General features: G+C 38.3%; 5 protein-coding genes across 5 annotated transcripts; all 5 read left to right on the top strand.

The window, feature by feature from the left end:
• Positions 1 to 2,765: 2,765 nt before the first annotated feature.
• On the top strand, positions 2,766 to 6,361 carry LOC140274735 (lactose-binding lectin l-2-like). Its single transcript, XM_072370101.1, has 2 exons — positions 2,766 to 3,145; positions 5,869 to 6,361. The coding sequence occupies exons 1-2, from the start codon at positions 2,766 to 2,768 to the stop codon at positions 6,359 to 6,361; spliced, it is 873 nt and encodes a 290-aa protein (XP_072226202.1).
• Positions 6,362 to 9,465: 3,104 nt separating this feature from the next.
• Positions 9,466 to 9,948, top strand: LOC140274736 (lactose-binding lectin l-2-like). The gene has a single exon (XM_072370102.1). The coding sequence runs from the start codon at positions 9,466 to 9,468 to the stop codon at positions 9,946 to 9,948; it is 483 nt and encodes a 160-aa protein (XP_072226203.1).
• Positions 9,949 to 12,454: 2,506 nt separating this feature from the next.
• LOC140274737 (ladderlectin-like) lies at positions 12,455 to 12,937 on the top strand. Its single transcript, XM_072370103.1, has 2 exons — positions 12,455 to 12,834; positions 12,931 to 12,937. Exons 1-2 carry the CDS (start codon positions 12,455 to 12,457, stop codon positions 12,935 to 12,937), a joined length of 387 nt encoding a protein of 128 aa, XP_072226204.1.
• Positions 12,938 to 16,037: 3,100 nt separating this feature from the next.
• LOC140274739 (ladderlectin-like) lies at positions 16,038 to 16,520 on the top strand. Its single transcript, XM_072370104.1, has 2 exons — positions 16,038 to 16,417; positions 16,514 to 16,520. Exons 1-2 carry the CDS (start codon positions 16,038 to 16,040, stop codon positions 16,518 to 16,520), a joined length of 387 nt encoding a protein of 128 aa, XP_072226205.1.
• A 2,643-nt stretch (positions 16,521 to 19,163) lies between these two features.
• LOC140275339 (lactose-binding lectin l-2-like) lies at positions 19,164 to 19,646 on the top strand. The gene has a single exon (XM_072370783.1). The coding sequence runs from the start codon at positions 19,164 to 19,166 to the stop codon at positions 19,644 to 19,646; it is 483 nt and encodes a 160-aa protein (XP_072226884.1).
• Positions 19,647 to 19,863: the final 217 nt, after the last annotated feature.

Below are 19,863 nucleotides of genomic sequence, written 5' to 3' on the forward strand. Positions count from 1 at the left end.
TGTTCTTAAACTGAAAGACAAGTAAAGTAATGGAAGGAAGATGATGTCGAGAATAAAGTTATTTGAGAAGAAAATATAGAGGCCTCCCATTCTCCTCTTCTTTGTTCTGAATACGAGACAGCAGATACATCACATCGCTAATAATGTCATCAAGATCTGTGTCATTTTATAAATCAGTATTGATTTATGTCTGTTGCTGATCTAAAACTCTAAAGAATAAAAGGCTTTGGAAAGAGCACATTGGTGGAGTTTAATTGAGTCAATAAGCTCAAAATGTTTTCTTTTCTTTTTTTGAATAAAAAAAACCTCAAAGTTTATGGCAAAAGACTTTTCAGATGATGATACTGCACCTCTTATTTCATTTACACCAATCAGCCATAATATTGACCCCCCACCTAATATTGAGTAGGGTTCCCTTCTTCTGCTATAACAGTCCTGACCTGTCGAAACATGGACTTTACCAGATATTTGTAGGTATGCTGTGGCATCTGAGGTCAAACTGTCAGAAGAAGTTCCTTTAAGTCCTGTAAGTTTTAAGGTCGACACATGATGGATCAGACTTGTTTTTCAGCACATAACAAACTACTATCAGGGAGTATGGTTTATCTGGTCAGCAACAAAATCTATGTTGATGGTATGTACAAATGTAACATCCACATAAATGGCAAGACCCAAGTTTTCCTTGCTGTAACCTGGACCTGGCTATCAAAGTCATGCGATAGAAGATGCAGTTCATCAGACCTGGGCGCCTTCTTTCATTGCTCCACTGATATAACGCTGATGCTCACTTGTCCAGTGTGGGAGCTTATGCTTGAGGACACAGGTCAGCATGGGCACCCAGTCTATCAACACCTGCATGAAGTCTTCACTTTTGGCAAAATATATCCTACCCACAGCCAGGTGTTAATGTGACATGATAATCAATGTCTTCTCAGTTGTCATTATGTTATGACGGAAGGTTTTATTTACTTCCTACATGCAGCACTTTTTTTTATACAATCTCTTAATGATGAGTATATCAGGGGCTATCTGTGGTTCAGGCCACTTAAACAAATGGAGGGGATAAACTACTGATCTTACAACTGGAAGGCAATGCCTCTACGCCTGAGCTCTGGCAAAAACACTTCTGACACTGCTTGTTTCTTTTTAGTTTCATCATAGTCCTTTTTGAACCATGGTTGATATTATTTTTTTCATTTTTAGTTTTTTAAAGGATTGTTTTTGTTGTTGCCTTTATTGGCAAGTTGCTTAATAGGAAATTAATGCACAAAGAGAGAGAGAGAGAGAGAGAGGGAGGACATCTGGCCTTGCTGTTAATTGCTGATATTTTCACATATGTCACATGGACTGAATGTCTGGTCTCAGATCTCCTTCAGGTGGAAATCATAAAGTCTCACTTTGTGAAACATCTTTTGTTCAGACGGTTGTTCAATGGAAGGAGCAAAGACTTTAGATGCTCTGCTCGTTTATCTGAAAACTTCTGAACTTTAACTCTTTAAGAGAGCTGTTGAATCCTAATTCAACAACAAAGTTGTACTACTGTCTAGTGTTAAACATTGTGTTCTTACCTGGATTTATTTTGAACATTTTATTACTTTTTATCTCTTCGTTGCGATACCTGCATTGAAAAAGCTGTTTTCAGATTATCCATGTACTTTGGTATTTCTTCCAATCAAATACATTTTAAAATAAATGAATTAATTAATAATAGTTGCTGTAATAGAAAAAATAACTTCTATTATCATTGTAAACTCATCTGCTAAATAACTATGTGTAACTCTGGTGCTCTTAAAGTACAGGCCAATGATCAACTAGCACTCAGAATCTGTAGATAAACGTATTGTTTTGACGGCCCTCACTCTCAGGGCTGAATGAGAGAAGAAGGAAACAGGCTTTAGATGAGATAATCTTAGGGTGAGCGCATTTATGACAAAGCTAAGGATGCCAGAACAGTCGGTCAGTTCTTAATTCTTCACAATTCTAAATCGTTTTGGTTATCTTTACATACATTAGTCAGAGTGGGTGAATACCAGAGGGAGGACCTGATCAAAAAGCTTCTACACAGAGCTTTTTACTATGTGTGCTGGATCACTGAGGGTTCTCCCAGTCTATTCACTCGCTATAATTCACCAATCTCTGGCCAACCACTGTCCACGTCATGTTTTTAGGGATGTGATAAACAACGTGTGTGTGTGAGGTTGGTTTTAGGCTGGTATCTAATGTAAGAGACCTATCTGACAAGATAGAGAAGCTTCATCTGACCCAGTTATTTAGTCCAGTTATGCTATCTTAAAGTCTTGGACCTTTCAAGGACATACATTGCGTAGTATGAGCAGAGTGGACAAGTACAAGATAGGAACATAGATTGTTTAGAAGAATACAGAATATGAATACATATTTTATATACGTATTATCTTACGGCAATGCTGTTTAAATTGCACATATGTATACAAAGCTTTGCACTACTGGATTGTTGTTGATGTGTAATTGCATGCCTGTGTTGCTGTGCTGAAAAAAAGGCTGATGCCAGAGTTGACTGAACGTGGCACAGCGGTGTTTGTTGGCTCATGTTCAGATATTGAGGTGTTGCATACAACAGGATTTGGCCAATGATAAGACATGACACTGCAGACACCCTCTCTGAAGGATATAAAAGAATCAGCCTGTCATCTGTCTCTACAGGACTGCTGGGAACAACCACCAGTGCAAATTAATTCCAGCAATACATCAAGACATCTTCATACAGAGATACGTAAAACGTCAACATGAAGCTGTTCCTCGTCTTGCTTTGTCTGGCTCTGGGTGCTGTATCCGCTTCAGCTCAGGGAGAATTGGCCCTACAACGTAGAAACTGCCCACAGTTCTGGTACAGCTTCAACGGACGCTGTTACAAGTACATCGCCACTAAGATGACCTGGATTGATGCAGAGCTGTACTGTGTATCACAGGGAGCCAACCTGGTATCTATCCACAGTCAGGAGGAAGAGAATTTTGTCAAATTCCTGATCAGAAACTTTGATCTTGCTGAGGGAGTCAACTGGATCGGACTCACTGATGCTCAGAGGAATGGCGCATGGTTGTGGGCTGATGGCTCTAAAGTCAACTTTAGGTTTTGGAATAGAGGAGAGCCAAACAATGCTGGAGGGTCAGAAGAATGTGTCCACACCAACTGGGGCACAGATAAGAAATGGAATGACAAAGACTGTTCATTTAAATACGCTTTTGTCTGTGCAATTCGCAGCATTTGAGTTCTTCTGATTCCACTCTGTGATTTAACATGTGTTGATTTGGAGAGTTTAATTAAACCTGTGAAACAAAGATGCAAACTGTTCAGGTTTATGTTCAAATTCTTTTAAATTAAAACCTCTCCAGTTCATGGGAAAAATGTGAATAATCTCAAAATGTTATTTTTTCCTACTTGATTCACTGAGAACTGTAAACACATCTGATGTCACCAACCTGTAAAATGTGTTTAGATGGGATGCTTTCTCATGTAACTGTGCAATATCATAATTTTATCGTTATATGCTTACATGTTGCTACGATGATGGAAACAAAAAAAAACAAGTTATTAAACAGGAACTGTTCTTAAACTGAAAGACAAGTAAAGTAATGGAAGGAAGATGATGTCGAGAATAAAGTTATTTGAGAAGAAAATATTGAGGTCTCCCATTCTCCTCTTCTTTGTTCTGAATAAGAGACAGCAGATACATCACATCGTTAATAATGTCATCAAGATCTGTGTCATTTTAAAAATCAGTATTGATTTATGTCATTTGCTGATCCAAAACTCTAAAGAATAAAAGGCTTTGGAAAGAGCACATTGGTGGAGTTTAATTGAGTCAATAAGCTTAAAATGTTTTCTTTTCTTTTTTTGAATAAAAAAAACCTCAAAGTTTATGGCAAAAGACTTTTCAGATGATGATACTGCACCTCTTATTTCATTTACACCGATCAGCCATAATATTGACCCCCCACCTAATATTGAGTAGGGTTCCCTTCTTCTGCTATAACAGTCCTGACCTGTCGAAACAGGGACTTTACCAGATATTTGTAGGTATGCTGTGGCATCTGACGTCAAACTGTCAGAAGAAGTTCCTTTAAGTCCTGTAAGTTTTGAGGTGGACACATGATGGATCAGACTTGTTTTTCAGCACATAACAAACTCCTATCAGGGAGTATGGTTTATCTGGTCAGTAACAAAATCTAGATTGATGGTATGTACAAATGTAACATCCACATAAATGGCAAGACCCAAGTTTTCTTAGCTGTACTCTTTTTAGTTTCATCATAGTCCTTTTTGAACCATGGTTGATGTTATTTTTTTCATTTTTAGTTTTTTAAAGGATTGTTGTTGTTGTTGCCTTTATCGGCAAGTTGCTCAATAGGAAATGAATGCAGAAAGAGAGAGAGAGAGAGGGAGGACATCTGTTCTTGCTGTTAATTGCTGATATTTTCACATATGTCACATGGACTGAATGTCTGGTCTCAGATCTCCTTCAGGTGGAAATCATAAAGTCTCACTTTGTTCAGACGGTTGTTCAATGGAAGGAGCAAAGACTTTAAATGCTCTGCTCATTTATCTGAAAACATCTGAACTTTAACTCTTTAAGAGAGCTGTTGAATCTTAATTCAACAACAAACTTGTACTACTGTCTAGTGTTAAACTTTGTGTTCTTACTTGGATTTATTTTGAACATTTTATTGCTTTTTATCTCTTCGTTGCGATACCTGCATTGAAAAAGCTGTTTTCAGATTATCTATGTACTTTGGTATTTCTTCCAATCAAATACATTTTAAAATAAATGAATTAATTAATAATAGTTGCTGTAATAGAAAAAATAACTTCTATTATCATTGTAAACTCATCTGCTAAATAACTATGTGTAACTCTGGTGCTCTTAAAGTACAGGCCAATGATCAACTAACACTCAGAATCTGTAGATAAACGTATTGTTTTGACGGCCCTCACTCTCAGGGCTGAATGAGAGAAGAAGGAAACAGGCTTTAGATGAGATAATCTTAGGGTGAGCGCATTTATGACAAAGCTAAGGATGCCAGAACAGTCGGTCAGTTCTTAATTCTTCACAATTCTAAATCGTTTTGGTTATCTTTACATACATTAGTCAGAGTGGGTGAATACCAGAGGGAGGACCTGATCAAAAAGCTTCTACACAGAGCTTTTTACTCTGTGTGCTGGGTCACTGAGGGTTCTCCCAGTCTATTCACTCGCTATAATTCACCAATCTCTGGCCAACCACTGTCCACGTCATGTTTTTAGGGATGTGATAAACAACGTGTGTGTGTGAGGTTGGTTTTAGGCTGGTATCTAATGTAAGAGACCTATCTGACAAGATAGAGAAGCTTCATCTGACCCAGTTATTTAGTCCAGTTATGCTATCTTAAAGTCTTGGACCATTCAAGGACATACATTGCGTAGTATGAGCAGAGTGGACAAGTACAAGATAGGAACATAGATTGTTTAGAAGAATACAGAATATGAATACATATTTTATATACGTATTATATTACGGCAATGCTGTTTAAATTGCACATATGTATACAAAGCTTTGCACTACTAGATTGTTGTTGATGTGTAATTGCATGCCTGTGTTGCTGTGCTGAAAAAAAGGCTGATGCCAGAGTTGACTGAAAGTGGCACAGCGGTGTTTGTTGGCTCATGTTCAGATATTGAGGTGTTGCATACAACAGGATTTGGCCAATGATAAGACATGACACTGCAGACACCCTCTCTGAAGGATATAAAAGAGTCAGCCTGTCATCTGTCTCTACAGAACTGCTGGGAACAACCACCAGTGCAAATTAATTCCAGCAATACATCAAGACATCTTCAAACAGAGATACGTAAAACGTCAACATGAAGCTGTTCCTCGTCTTGCTTTGTCTGGCTCTGGGTGCTGTATTCGCTTCAGCTCAGGGAGAATTGGCCCTACAACGTAGAAACTGCCCACAGTTCTGGTACAGCTTCAACGGACGCTGTTACAAGTACATCGCCACTAAGATGACCTGGATTGATGCAGAGCTGTACTGTGTATCACAGGGAGCCAACCTGGTATCTATCCACAGTCAGGAGGAAGAGAATTTTGTCAAATTCCTGATCAGAAACTTTGATCTTGCTGAGGGAGTCAACTGGATCGGACTCACTGATGCTCAGAAGAATGGCGCATGGTTGTGGTCTGATGGCTCTAAAGTCGACTTTAGGTTTTGGAATAGAGGAGAGCCAAACAATGCTGGAGGGTCAGAAGAATGTGTCCACACCAACTGGGGCACAGATAAGAAATGGAATGACAAAGACTGTTCATTTAAATACTCTTTTGTCTGTGCAATTCGCAGCATTTGAGTTCTTCTGATTCCACTCTGTGATTTGACATGTGTTGATTTGAAGAGTTTAATTAAACCTTTGAAACAAAGATGCAAACTGTTCAAGTTTATGTTCAAATTCTTTTAAATTAAAACCTCTCCAGTTCATGGGAAAAATGTGAATGATCTCAAAATGTTATTTTTTCCTACTTGATTCACTGAGAACTGTAAACACATCTGATGTCACTAACCTGTAAAATGTGTTTAGAAGGGATGCTTTCTCATGTAACTGTGCAATAACATAATTTTATCGTTATCTGCTTACATGTTGCTACGATGATGAAAACAAACAAAAAAACAAGTTATTAAACAGGAACTGTTCTTAAACTGAAAGACAAGTGAAGTAATGGAAGGAAGATGATGTCGAGAATAAAGTTATTTGAGAAGAAAATATTGAGGCCTCCCATTCTCCTCTTCTTTGTTCTGAATACGAGACAGCAGATACATCAAATCGCTAATAATGTCATCAAGATCTGTGTCATTTTATAAATCAGTATTGATTTATGTCTGTTGCTGATCTAAAACTCTAAAGAATAAAAGGCTTTGGAAAGAGCACATTGGTGGAGTTTAATTGAGTCAATAAGCTCAAAATGTTTTCTTTTCTTTTTTTGAATAAAAAAAACCTCAAAGTTTATGGCAAAAGACTTTTCAGATGATCATACTGCACCTCTTATTTCATTTACACCAATCAGCCATAATATTGACCCCCCACCTAATATTGAGTAGGGTTCCCTTCTTCTGCTATAACAGTCCTGACCTGTCGAAACATGGACTTTACCAGATATTTGTAGGTATGCTGTGGCATCTGACGTCAAACTGTCAGAAGATGTTCCTTTTAGTCCTGTAAGTTTTAAGGTCGACACATGATGGATCAGACTTGTTTTTCAGCACATAACAAACTACTATCAGGGAGTATGGTTTATCTGGTCAGCAACAAAATCTAGATTGATGGTATGTACAAATGTAACATCCACATAAATGGCAATACCCAAGTTTTCCTTGCTGTAACCTGGACCTGGCTATCAAAGTCATGTGATAGAAGATCTAGTTCATCAGACCTGGGCGCCTTCTTTCATTGCTCCACTGATATAACGCTGATGCTCACTTGTCCAGTGTGGGAGCTTATGCTTGAGGACACAGGTCAGCATGGGCACCCAGTCTATCAACACCTGCATGAAGTCTTCACTTTTGGCAAAATATATCCTACCCACAGCCAGGTGTTAATGTGACATGATAATCCATGTCTTCTCAGTTGTCATTATGTTATGACGGAAGGTTTTATTTACTTCCTACATGCAGCACTTTTTTTTATACAATCTCTTAATGATGAGTATATCAGGGGCTATCTGTGGTTCAGGCAACTTAAACAAATGGAGGGGATGAACTACTGATCTTACAACTGGAAGGCAATGCCTCTACGCCTGAGCTCTGGCAAAAACACTTCTGACACTGCTTGTTTCTTTTTAGTTTCATCATAGTCCTTTTTGAACCATGGTTGATGTTATTTTTTTCATTTTTAGTTTTTTAAAGGATTGTTTTTGTTGTTGCCTTTGTTGGCAAGTTGCTCAATAGGAAATTAATGCAGAAAGAGAGAGAGAGAGAGAGAGAGAGGGAGGACATCTGGCCTTGCTGTTAATTGCTGATATTTTCACATATGTCACATGGACTGAATGTCTGGTCTCAGATCTCCTTCAGGTGGAAATCGTAAAGTCTCACTTTGTAAAACATCTTTTGTTCAGACAGTTGTTCAATGGAAGGAGCAAAGACTTTAGATGCTCTGCTCATTTATCTGAAAACTTCTGAACATTAACTCTTTAAGAGAGCTGTTGAATCTTAATTCAACAACAAAGTTGTACTACTGTCTAATGTTAAACATTGTGTTCTTACCTGGATTTATTTTGAACATTTTATTGCTTTTTATCTCTTCGTTGCGATACCTGCATTGAAAAAGCTATTTTCAGATTATCCATGTACTTTGGTATTTCTTCCAATCAAATACATTTTAAAATAAATGAATTAATTAATAATAGTTGCTGTAATAGAAAAAATAACTTCTATTATCATTGTAAACTCATCTGCTAAATAACTATGTGTAACTCTGGTGCTCTTAAAGTACAGGCCACTGATTAACTATCACTCAGAATCTGTAGATAAACGTATTGTTTTGACGGCCCTCACTCTCAGGGCTGAATGAGAGAAGAAGGAAACAGGCTTTAGATGAGATAATCTTAGGGTGAGCGCATTTATGACAAAGCTAAGGATGCCAGAACAGTCGGTCAGTTCTTAATTCTTCACAATTCTAAATCGTTTTGGTTATCTTTACATACATTAGTCAGAGTGGGTGAATACCAGAGGGAGGACCTGATCAAAAAGCTTCTACACAGAGCTTTTTACTATGTGTGCTGGATCACTGAGGGTTCTCCCAGTCTATTCACTCGCTATGATTCACCAATCTCTGGCCAACCACTGTCCACGTCATGTTTTCAGGGATGTGATAAACAACGTGTGTGTGTGAGGTTGGTTTTAGGCTGGTATCTAATGTAACAGACCTATCTGACAAGATAGAGAAGCTTCATCTGACCCAGTTATTTAGTCCAGTTATGCTATCTTAAAGTCTTGGACCATTCAAGGACATACATTGCGTAGTATGAGCAGAGTGGACAAGTACAAGATAGGAACATAGATTGTTTAGAAGAATACAGAATATGAATACATATTTTATATACGTAATATCTTACGGCAATGCTGTTTAAATTGCACATATGTATACAAAGCTTTGCACTACTGGATTGTTGTTGATGTGTAATTGCATGCCTGTGTTGCTGTGCTGAAAAAAAGGCTGATGCCAGAGTTGACTGAAAGTGGCACAGCGGTGTTTGTTGGCTCATGTTCAGATATTGAGGTGTTGCATACAACAGGATTTGGACAATGATAAGACATGACACTGCAGACACCCTCTCTGAAGGATATAAAAGAATCAGCCTGTCATCTGTCTCTACAGAACTGCTGGGAACAACCACCAGTGCAAATTAATTCCAGCAATACATCAAGACATCTTCAAACAGAGATACGTAAAACGTCAACATGAAGCTGTTCCTCGTCTTGCTTTGTCTGGCTCTGGGTGCTGTATCCGCTTCAGCTCAGGGAGAATTGGCCCTACAACGTAGAAACTGCCCACAGTTCTGGTACAGCTTCAACGGACGCTGTTACAAGTACATCGCCACTAAGATGACCTGGATTGATGCAGAGCTGTACTGTGTATCACAGGGAGCCAACCTGGTATCTATCCACAGTCAGGAGGAAGAGAATTTTGTCAAATTCCTGATCAGAAACTTTGATCTTGCTGAGGGAGTCAACTGGATCGGACTCACTGATGCTCAGAGGAATGGCGCATGGTTGTGGTCTGATGGCTCTAAAGTCAACTTTAGGTTTTGGAATAGAGGAGAGCCAAACAATGCTGGAGGGTCAGAAGAATGTGTCCACACCAACTGGGGCACAGATAAGAAATGGAATGACAAAGACTGTTCGTTTAAATACTCTTTTGTCTGTGCAATTCGCAGCATTTGAGTTCTTCTGATTCCACTCTGTGATTTAACATGTGTTGATTTGGAGAGTTTAATTAAACCTGTGAAACAAAGATGCAAACTGTTCAAGTTCATGTTCAAATTCTTTTAAATTAAAACCTCTCCAGTTCATGGGAAAAATGTGAATGATCTCAAAATGTTATTTTTTCCTACTTGATTCACTGAGAACTGTAAACACATCTGATGTCACTAACCTGTAAAATGTGTTTAGAAGGGATGCTTTCTCATGTAACTGTGCAATATCATAATTTTATCGTTATCTGCTTACATGTTGCTACGATGATGAAAACAAACAAAAAAACAAGTTATTTAAATGGAACTGTTCTTAAACTGAAAGACAAGTGAAGTAATGGAAGGAAGATGATGTCGAGAATAAAGTTATTTGAGAAGAAAATATTGAGGCCTCCCATTCTCCTCTTCTTTCTTCTTAATTCGAGACAGCAGATACATCACATCGCTAATAATGTCATCAAGATCTGTGTCATTTTATAAATCAGTATTGATTTATGTCTGTTGCTGATCCAAAACTCTAAAGAATAAAAGGCTTTGGAAAGAGCACATTGGTGGAGTTTAATTGAGTCAATAAGCTTAAAATGTTTTCTTTTCTTTTTTTGAATAAAAAAAACCTCAAAGTTTATGGCAAAAGACTTTTCAGATGATCATACTGCACCTCTTATTTCATTTACACCGATCAGCCATAATATTGACCCCCCACCTAATATTGAGTAGGGTTCCCTTCTTCTACTATAACAGTCCTGACCTGTCGAAACATGGACTTTACCAGATATTTGTAGGTATGCTGTGGCATCTGAGGTCAAACTGTCAGAAGAAGTTCTTTTAGTCCTGTAAGTTTTAAGGTCGACACATGATGGATCAGACTTGTTTTTCAGCACATAACAAACTACTATCAGGGAGTATGGTTTATCTGGTCAGCAACAAAATCTAGGTTAATGGTATGTACAAATGTAACATCCACATAAATGGCAATACCCAAGTTTTCCTTGCTGTAACCTGGACCTGGCTATCAAAGTCATGTGATAGAAGATCTAGTTCATCAGACCTGGGCGCCTTCTTTCATTGCTCCACTGATATAACGCTGATGCTCACTTGTCCAGTGTGGGAGCTTATGCTTGAGGACACAGGTCAGCATGGGCACCCAGTCTATCAACACCTGCATGAAGTCTTCACTTTTGGCAAAATATATCCTACCCACAGCCAGGTGTTAATGTGACATGATAATCAATGTCTTCTCCGTTGTCCATATGTTATGACGGAAGGTTTTATTTACTTCCTACATGCAGCACTTTTTTTTATACAATCTCTTAATGATGAGTATATCAGGGGCTATCTGTGGTTCAGGCCACTTAAACAAATGGAGGGGATGAACTACTGATCTTACAACTGGAAGGCAATGCCTCTACGCCTGACCTCCGGCAAAAACACTTCTGACACTGCTTGTTTCTTTTTAGTTTCATCATAGTCCTTTTTGAACCATGGTTGATATTATTTTTTTCATTTTTAGTTTTTTAAAGGATTGTTTTTGTTGTTGCCTTTATTGGCAAGTTGCTTAAAAGGAAATGAATGCAGAAGAGAGAGAGAGAGAGAGAGAGAGAGAGAGAGAGAGAGAGAGAGAGAGAGAGAGAGAGGACATCTGGCCTTGCTGTTAATTGCTGATATTTTCACATATGTCACATGGACTGAATGTCTGGTCTCAGATCTCCTTCAGGTGGAAATCATAAAGTCTCACTTTGTAAAACATCTTTTGTTCAGACAGTTGTTCAATGGAAGGAGCAAAGACTTTAAATGCTCTGCTCATTTATCTGAAAACATCTGAACTTTAACTCTTTAAGAGAGCTGTTGCTTCTTAACCACTGTCCATGTCATGTTTTTAGGGATGTGATAAACAACGTGTGTGTGTGAGGTTGGTTTTAGGCTGGTATCTAATGTAACAGACCTATCTGACAAGATAGAGAAGCTTCATCTGACCCAGTTATTTAGTCCAGTTATGCTATCTTAAAGTCTTGGACCATTCAAGGACATACATTGCGTAGTATGAGCAGAGTGGATAAGTACAAGATAGGAACATAGATTGTTTAGAAGAATACAGAATATGAATACATATTTTATATACGTATTATCTTACGGCAATGCTGTTTAAATTGCACATATGTATACAAAGCTTTGCACTACTGGATTGTTGTTGATGTGTAATTGCATGCCTGTGTTGCTGTGCTGAAAAAAAGGCTGATGCCAGAGTTGACTGAAAGTGGCACAGCGGTGTTTGTTGGCTCATGTTCAGATATTGAGGTGTTGCATACAACAGGATTTGGCCAATGATAAGACATGACACTGCAGACACCCTCTCTGAAGGATATAAAAGAATCAGCCTGTCATCTGTCTCTACAGGACTGCTGGGAACAACCACCAGTGCAAACTAATTCCAGCAATACATCAAGACATCTTCATACAGAGATACGTAAAACGTCAACATGAAGCTGTTCCTCGTCTTGCTTTGTCTGGCTCTGGGTGCTGTATCCGCTTCAGCTCAGGGAGAATTGGCCCTACAACGTAGAAACTGCCCACAGTTCTGGTACAGCTTCAACGGACGCTGTTACAAGTACATCGCCACTAAGATGACCTGGATTGATGCAGAGCTGTACTGTGTATCAGAGGGAGCCAACCTGGTATCTATCCACAGTCAGGAGGAAGAGAATTTTGTTAAATTCCTGATCAGAAACTTTGATCTTGCTGAGGGAGTCAACTGGATCGGACTCACTGATGCTCAGAGGAATGGCGCATGGTTGTGGTCTGATGGCTCTAAAGTCAACTTTAGGTTTTGGAATAGAGGAGAGCCAAACAATGCTGGAGGGTCAGAAGAATGTGTCCACACCAACTGGGGCACAGATAAGAAATGGAATGACAAAGACTGTTCATTTAAATACTCTTTTGTCTGTGCAATTCGCAGCATTTGAGTTCTTCTGATTCCACTCTGTGATTTGACATGTGTTGATTTGGAGAGTTTAATTAAACCTGTGAAAAAAAGATGCAAACTGTTCAAGTTCATGTTTAAATTCTTTTAAATTAAAACCTCTCCAGTTCAAGGGAAAAATGTGAATACTATCAAAATGTTATTTATTCCTACTTGATTCACTGAGAACTGTAAACACCTCTGATGTCACTAACCTGTAAAATGTGTTTAGAAGGGATGCTTTCTCATGTAACTGTGCAATAACATCATTTTATCGTTATCTGCTTACATGTTGCTACTATGATGGAAACAAAAAAAAACAAGTTATTAAACAGGAACTGTTCTTAAACTGAAAGACAAGTAAAATAATGGAAGGAAGATGATGTTGAGAATAAAGTTATTTGAGAAGAAAATATGGAGGCCTCCCATTCTCCTCTTCTTTCTTCTTAATTCGAGACAGCAGATACATCACATCGCTAATAATGTCATCAAGATCTGTGTCATTTTATAAATCAGTATTGATTTATGTCTGTTGCTGATCTAAAACTCTAAAGAATAAAAGACTTTGGAAAGAGCACATTGGTGGAGTTTAATTGAGTCAATAAGCTCAAAATGTTTTCTTTTCTTTTTTTGAATAAAAAAAACCTCAAAGTTTATGGCAAAAGACTTTTCAGATGATGATACTGCACCTCTTATTTCATTTACACCAATCAGCCATAATATTGACCCCCCACCTAATATTGAGTAGGGTTCCCTTCTTCTGCTATAACAGTCCTGACCTGTCGAAACATGGACATTACCAGATATTTGTAGGTATGCTGTGGCATCTGAGGTCAAACTGTCAGAAGAAGTTCCTTTTAGTCCTGTAAGTTTTAAGGTCGACACATGATGGATCAGACTTGTTTTTCAGCACATAACAAACTACTATCAGGGAGTATGGTTTATCTGGTCAGCAACAAAATCTAGATTGATGGTATGTACAAATGTAACATCCACATAAATGGCAAGACCCAAGTTTTCCTTGCTGTAACCTGGACCTGGCTATCAAAGTCATGCGATAGAAGATGCAGTTCATCAGACCTGGGCGCCTTCTTTCATTGCTCCACTGATATAACGCTGATGCTCACTTGTCCAGTGTGGGAGCTTATGCTTGAGGACACAGGTCAGCATGGGCACCCAGTCTATCAACACCTGCATGAAGTCTTCACTTTTGGCAAAATATATCCTACCCACAGCCAGGTGTTAATGTGACATGATAATCAATGTCTTCTCAGTTGTCATTATGTTATGACGGAAGGTTTTATTTACTTCCTACATGCAGCACTTTTTTTTATACAATCTCTTAATGATGAGTATATCAGGGGCTATCTGTGGTTCAGGCCACTTAAACAAATGGAGGGGATAAACTACTGATCTTACAACTGGAAGGCAATGCCTCTACGCCTGAGCTCTGGCAAAAACACTTCTGACACTGCTTGTTTCTTTTTAGTTTCATCATAGTCCTTTTTGAACCATGGTTGATATTATTTTTTTCATTTTTAGTTTTTTAAAGGATTGTTTTTGTTGTTGCCTTTATTGGCAAGTTGCTTAATAGGAAATTAATGCACAAAGAGAGAGAGAGAGAGAGAGAGGGAGGACATCTGGCCTTGCTGTTAATTGCTGATATTTTCACATATGTCACATGGACTGAATGTCTGGTCTCAGATCTCCTTCAGGTGGAAATCATAAAGTCTCACTTTGTGAAACATCTTTTGTTCAGACGGTTGTTCAATGGAAGGAGCAAAGACTTTAGATGCTCTGCTCGTTTATCTGAAAACTTCTGAACTTTAACTCTTTAAGAGAGCTGTTGAATCCTAATTCAACAACAAAGTTGTACTACTGTCTAGTGTTAAACATTGTGTTCTTACCTGGATTTATTTTGAACATTTTATTGCTTTTTATCTCTTCGTTGCGATACCTGCATTGAAAAAGCTGTTTTCAGATTATCCATGTACTTTGGTATTTCTTCCAATCAAATACATTTTAAAATAAATGAATTAATTAATAATAGTTGCTGTAATAGAAAAAATAACTTCTATTATCATTGTAAACTCATCTGCTAAATAACTATGTGTAACTCTGGTGCTCTTAAAGTACAGGCCAATGATCAACTAGCACTCAGAATCTGTAGATAAACGTATTGTTTTGACGGCCCTCACTCTCAGGGCTGAATGAGAGAAGAAGGAAACAGGCTTTAGATGAGATAATCTTAGGGTGAGCGCATTTATGACAAAGCTAAGGATGCCAGAACAGTCGGTCAGTTTTTAATTCTTCACAATTCTAAATCGTTTTGGTTATCTTTACATACATTAGTCAGAGTGGGTGAATACCAGAGGGAGGACCTGATCAAAAAGCTTCTACACAGAGCTTTTTACTATGTGTGCTGGATCACTGAGGGTTCTCCCAGTCTATTCACTCGCTATAATTCACCAATCTCTGGCCAACCACTGTCCACGTCATGTTTTTAGGGATGTGATAAACAACGTGTGTGTGTGAGGTTGGTTTTAGGCTGGTATCTAATGTAAGAGACCTATCTGACAAGATAGAGAAGCTTCATCTGACCCAGTTATTTAGTCCAGTTATGCTATCTTAAAGTCTTGGACCATTCAAGGACATACATTGCGTAGTATGAGCAGAGTGGATAAGTACAAGATAGGAACATAGATTGTTTAGAAGAATACAGAATATGAATACATATTTTATATACGTATTATATTACGGCAATGCTGTTTAAATTGCACATATGTATACAAAGCTTTGCACTACTGGATTGTTGTTGATGTGTAATTGCATGCCTGTGTTGCTGTGCTGAAAAAAAGGCTGATGCCAGAGTTGACTGAAAGTGGCACAGCGGTGTTTGTTGGCTCATGTTCAGATATTGAGGTGTTGCATACAACAGGATTTGGCCAATGATAAGACATGACACTGCAGACACCCTCTCTGAAGGATATAAAAGAATCAGCCTGTCATCTGTCTCTACAGGACTGCTGGGAACAACCACCAGTGCAAATTAATTCCAGCAATACATCAAGACATCTTCATACAGAGATACGTAAAACGTCAACATGAAGCTGTTCCTCGTCTTGCTTTGTCTGGCTCTGGGTGCTGTATCCGCTTCAGCTCAGGGAGAATTGGCCCTACAACGTAGAAACTGCCCACAGTTCTGGTACAGCTTCAACGGACGCTGTTACAAGTACATCGCCACTAAGATGACCTGGATTGATGCAGAGCTGTACTGTGTATCACAGGGAGCCAACCTGGTATCTATCCACAGTCAGGAGGAAGAGAATTTTGTCAAATTCCTGATCAGAAACTTTGATCTTGCTGAGGGAGTCAACTGGATCGGACTCACTGATGCTCAGAGGAATGGCGCATGGTTGTGGGCTGATGGCTCTAAAGTCAACTTTAGGTTTTGGAATAGAGGAGAGCCAAACAATGCTGGAGGGTCAGAAGAATGTGTCCACACCAACTGGGGCACAGATAAGAAATGGAATGACAAAGACTGTTCATTTAAATACTCTTTTGTCTGTGCAATTCGCAGCATTTGAGTTCTTCTGATTCCACTCTGTGATTTGACATGTGTTGATTTGGAGAGTTTAATTAAACCTGTGAAACAAAGATGCAAACTGTTCAGGTTTATGTTCAAATTCTTTTAAATTAAAACCTCTCCAGTTCATGGGAAAAATGTGAATAATCTCAAAATGTTATTTTTTCCTACTTGATTCACTGAGAACTGTAAACACATCTGATGTCACCAACCTGTAAAATGTGTTTAGATGGGATGCTTTCTCATGTAACTGTGCAATATCATAATTTTATCGTTATATGCTTACATGTTGCTACGATGATGGAAACAAAAAAAAACAAGTTATTAAACAGGAACTGTTCTTAAACTGAAAGACAAGTAAAGTAATGGAAGGAAGATGATGTCGAGAATAAAGTTATTTGAGAAGAAAATATTGAGGCCTCCCATTCTCCTCTTCTTTGTTCTGAATACGAGACAGCAGATACATCACATCGTTAATAATGTCATCAAGATCTGTGTCATTTTAAAAATCAGTATTGATTTATGTCATTTGCTGATCCAAAACTCTAAAGAATAAAAGGCTTTGGAAAGAGCACATTGGTGGAGTTTAATTGAGTCAATAAGCTTAAAATGTTTTCTTTTCTTTTTTTGAATAAAAAAAACCTCAAAGTTTATGGCAAAAGACTTTTCAGATGATGATACTGCACCTCTTATTTCATTTACACCGATCAGCCATAATATTGACCCCCCACCTAATATTGAGTAGGGTTCCCTTCTTCTGCTATAACAGTCCTGACCTGTCGAAACAGGGACTTTACCAGATATTTGTAGGTATGCTGTGGCATCTGACGTCAAACTGTCAGAAGAAGTTCCTTTAAGTCCTGTAAGTTTTGAGGTGGACACATGATGGATCAGACTTGTTTTTCAGCACATAACAAACTCCTATCAGGGAGTATGGTTTATCTGGTCAGTAACAAAATCTAGATTGATGGTATGTACAAATGTAACATCCACATAAATGGCAAGACCCAAGTTTTCTTAGCTGTACTCTTTTTAGTTTCATCATAGTCCTTTTTGAACCATGGTTGATGTTATTTTTTTCATTTTTAGTTTTTTAAAGGATTGTTGTTGTTGTTGCCTTTATCGGCAAGTTGCTCAATAGGAAATGAATGCAGAAAGAGAGAGAGAGAGAGGGAGGACATCTGGCCTTGCTGTTAATTGCTGATATTTTCACATATGTCACATGGACTGAATGTCTGGTCTCAGATCTCCTTCAGGTGGAAATCATAAAGTCTCACTTTGTGAAACATCTTTTGTTCAGACAGTTGTTCAATGGAAGGAGCAAAGACTTTAAATGCTCTGCTCATTTATCTGAAAACATCTGAACTTTAACTCTTTAAGAGAGCTGTTGAATCTTAATTCAACAACAAACTTGTACTACTGTCTAGTGTTAAACTTTGTGTTCTTACTTGGATTTATTTTGAACATTTTATTGCTTTTTATCTCTTCGTTGCGATACCTGCATTGAAAAAGCTGTTTTCAGATTATCTATGTACTTTGGTATTTCTTCCAATCAAATACATTTTAAAATAAATGAATTAATTAATAATAGTTGCTGTAATAGAAAAAATAACTTCTATTATCATTGTAAACTCATCTGCTAAATAACTATGTGTAACTCTGGTGCTCTTAAAGTACAGGCCAATGATCAACTAGCACTCAGAATCTGTAGATAAACGTATTGTTTTGACGGCCCTCACTCTCAGGGCTGAATGAGAGAAGAAGGAAACAGGCTTTAGATGAGATAATCTTAGGGTGAGCGCATTTATGACACAGCTAAGGATGCCAGAACAGTCGGTCAGTTCTTAATTCTTCACAATTCTAAATTGTTTGGTTATCTTTACATACATTAGTCAGAGTGGGTGAATACCAGAGGGAGGACCTGATCAAAAAGCTTCTACACAGAGCTTTTTACTATGTGTGCTGGATCACTGAGGGTTCTACCAGTCTATTCACTCGCTATAATTCACCAATCTCTGGCCAACCACTGTCCACGTCATGTTTTTAGGGATGTGATAAACAACGTGTGTGTGTGAGGTTGGTTTTAGGCTGGTATCTAATGTAACAGACCTATCTGACAAGATAGAGAAGCTTCATCTGACCCAGTTATTTAGTCCAGTTATGCTATCTTAAAGTCTTGGACCATTCAAGGACATACATTGCGTAGTATGAGCAGAGTGGACAAGTACAAGATAGGAACATAGATTGTTTAGAAGAATACCCAATATGAATACATATTTTATATACGTATTATCTTACGGCAATGCTGTTTAAATTGCACATATGTATACAAAGCTTTGCACTACTGAATTGTTGTTGATGTGTAATTGCATGCCTGTGTTGCTGTGCTGAAAAAAAGGCTGATGCCAGAGTTGACTGAAAGTGGCACAGCGGTGTTTGTTGGCTCATGTTCAGATATTGAGGTGTTGCATACAACAGGATTTGGCCAATGATAAGACATGACACTGCAGACACCCTCTCTGAAGGATATAAAAGAATCAGCCTGTCATCTGTCTCTACAGGACTGCTGGGAACAACCACCAGTGCAAATTAATTCCAGCAATACATCAAGACATCTTCATACAGAGATACGTAAAACGTCAACATGAAGCTGTTCCTCGTCTTGCTTTGTCTGGCTCTGGGTGCTGTATCCGCTTCAGCTCAGGGAGAATTGGCCCTACAACGTAGAAACTGCCCACAGTTCTGGTACAGCTTCAACGGACGCTGTTACAAGTACATCGCCACTAAGATGACCTGGATTGATGCAGAGCTGTACTGTGTATCACAGGGAGCCAACCTGGTATCTATCCACAGTCAGGAGGAAGAGAATTTTGTCAAATTCCTGATCAGAAACTTTGATCTTGCTGAGGGAGTCAACTGGATCGGACTCACTGATGCTCAGAGGAATGGCGCATGGTTGTGGTCTGATGGCTCTAAAGTCAACTTTAGGTTTTGGAATAGAGGAGAGCCAAACAATGCTGGAGGGTCAGAAGAATGTGTCCACACCAACTGGGGCACAGATAAGAAATGGAATGACAAAGACTGTTCATTTAAATACGCTTTTGTCTGTGCAATTCGCAGCATTTGAGTTCTTCTGATTCCACTCTGTGATTTGACATGTGTTGATTTGGAGAGTTTAATTAAACCTGTGAAAAAAGATGCAAACTGTTCAAGTTCATGTTTAAATTCTTTTAAATTAAAACCTCTCCAGTTCATGGGAAAAATGTGAATACTATCAAAATGTTATTTTTGCCTACTTGATTCACTGAGAACTGTAAACACATCTGATGTCACTAACCTGTAAA

This window comes from Leuresthes tenuis, unplaced genomic scaffold (genome assembly GCF_036924035.1).
Source record: "Leuresthes tenuis unplaced genomic scaffold, fLeuTen1.0.hap1 SCAF_18, whole genome shotgun sequence".
In the NCBI taxonomy this organism is placed as follows: domain Eukaryota; kingdom Metazoa; phylum Chordata; class Actinopteri; order Atheriniformes; family Atherinopsidae; genus Leuresthes; species Leuresthes tenuis.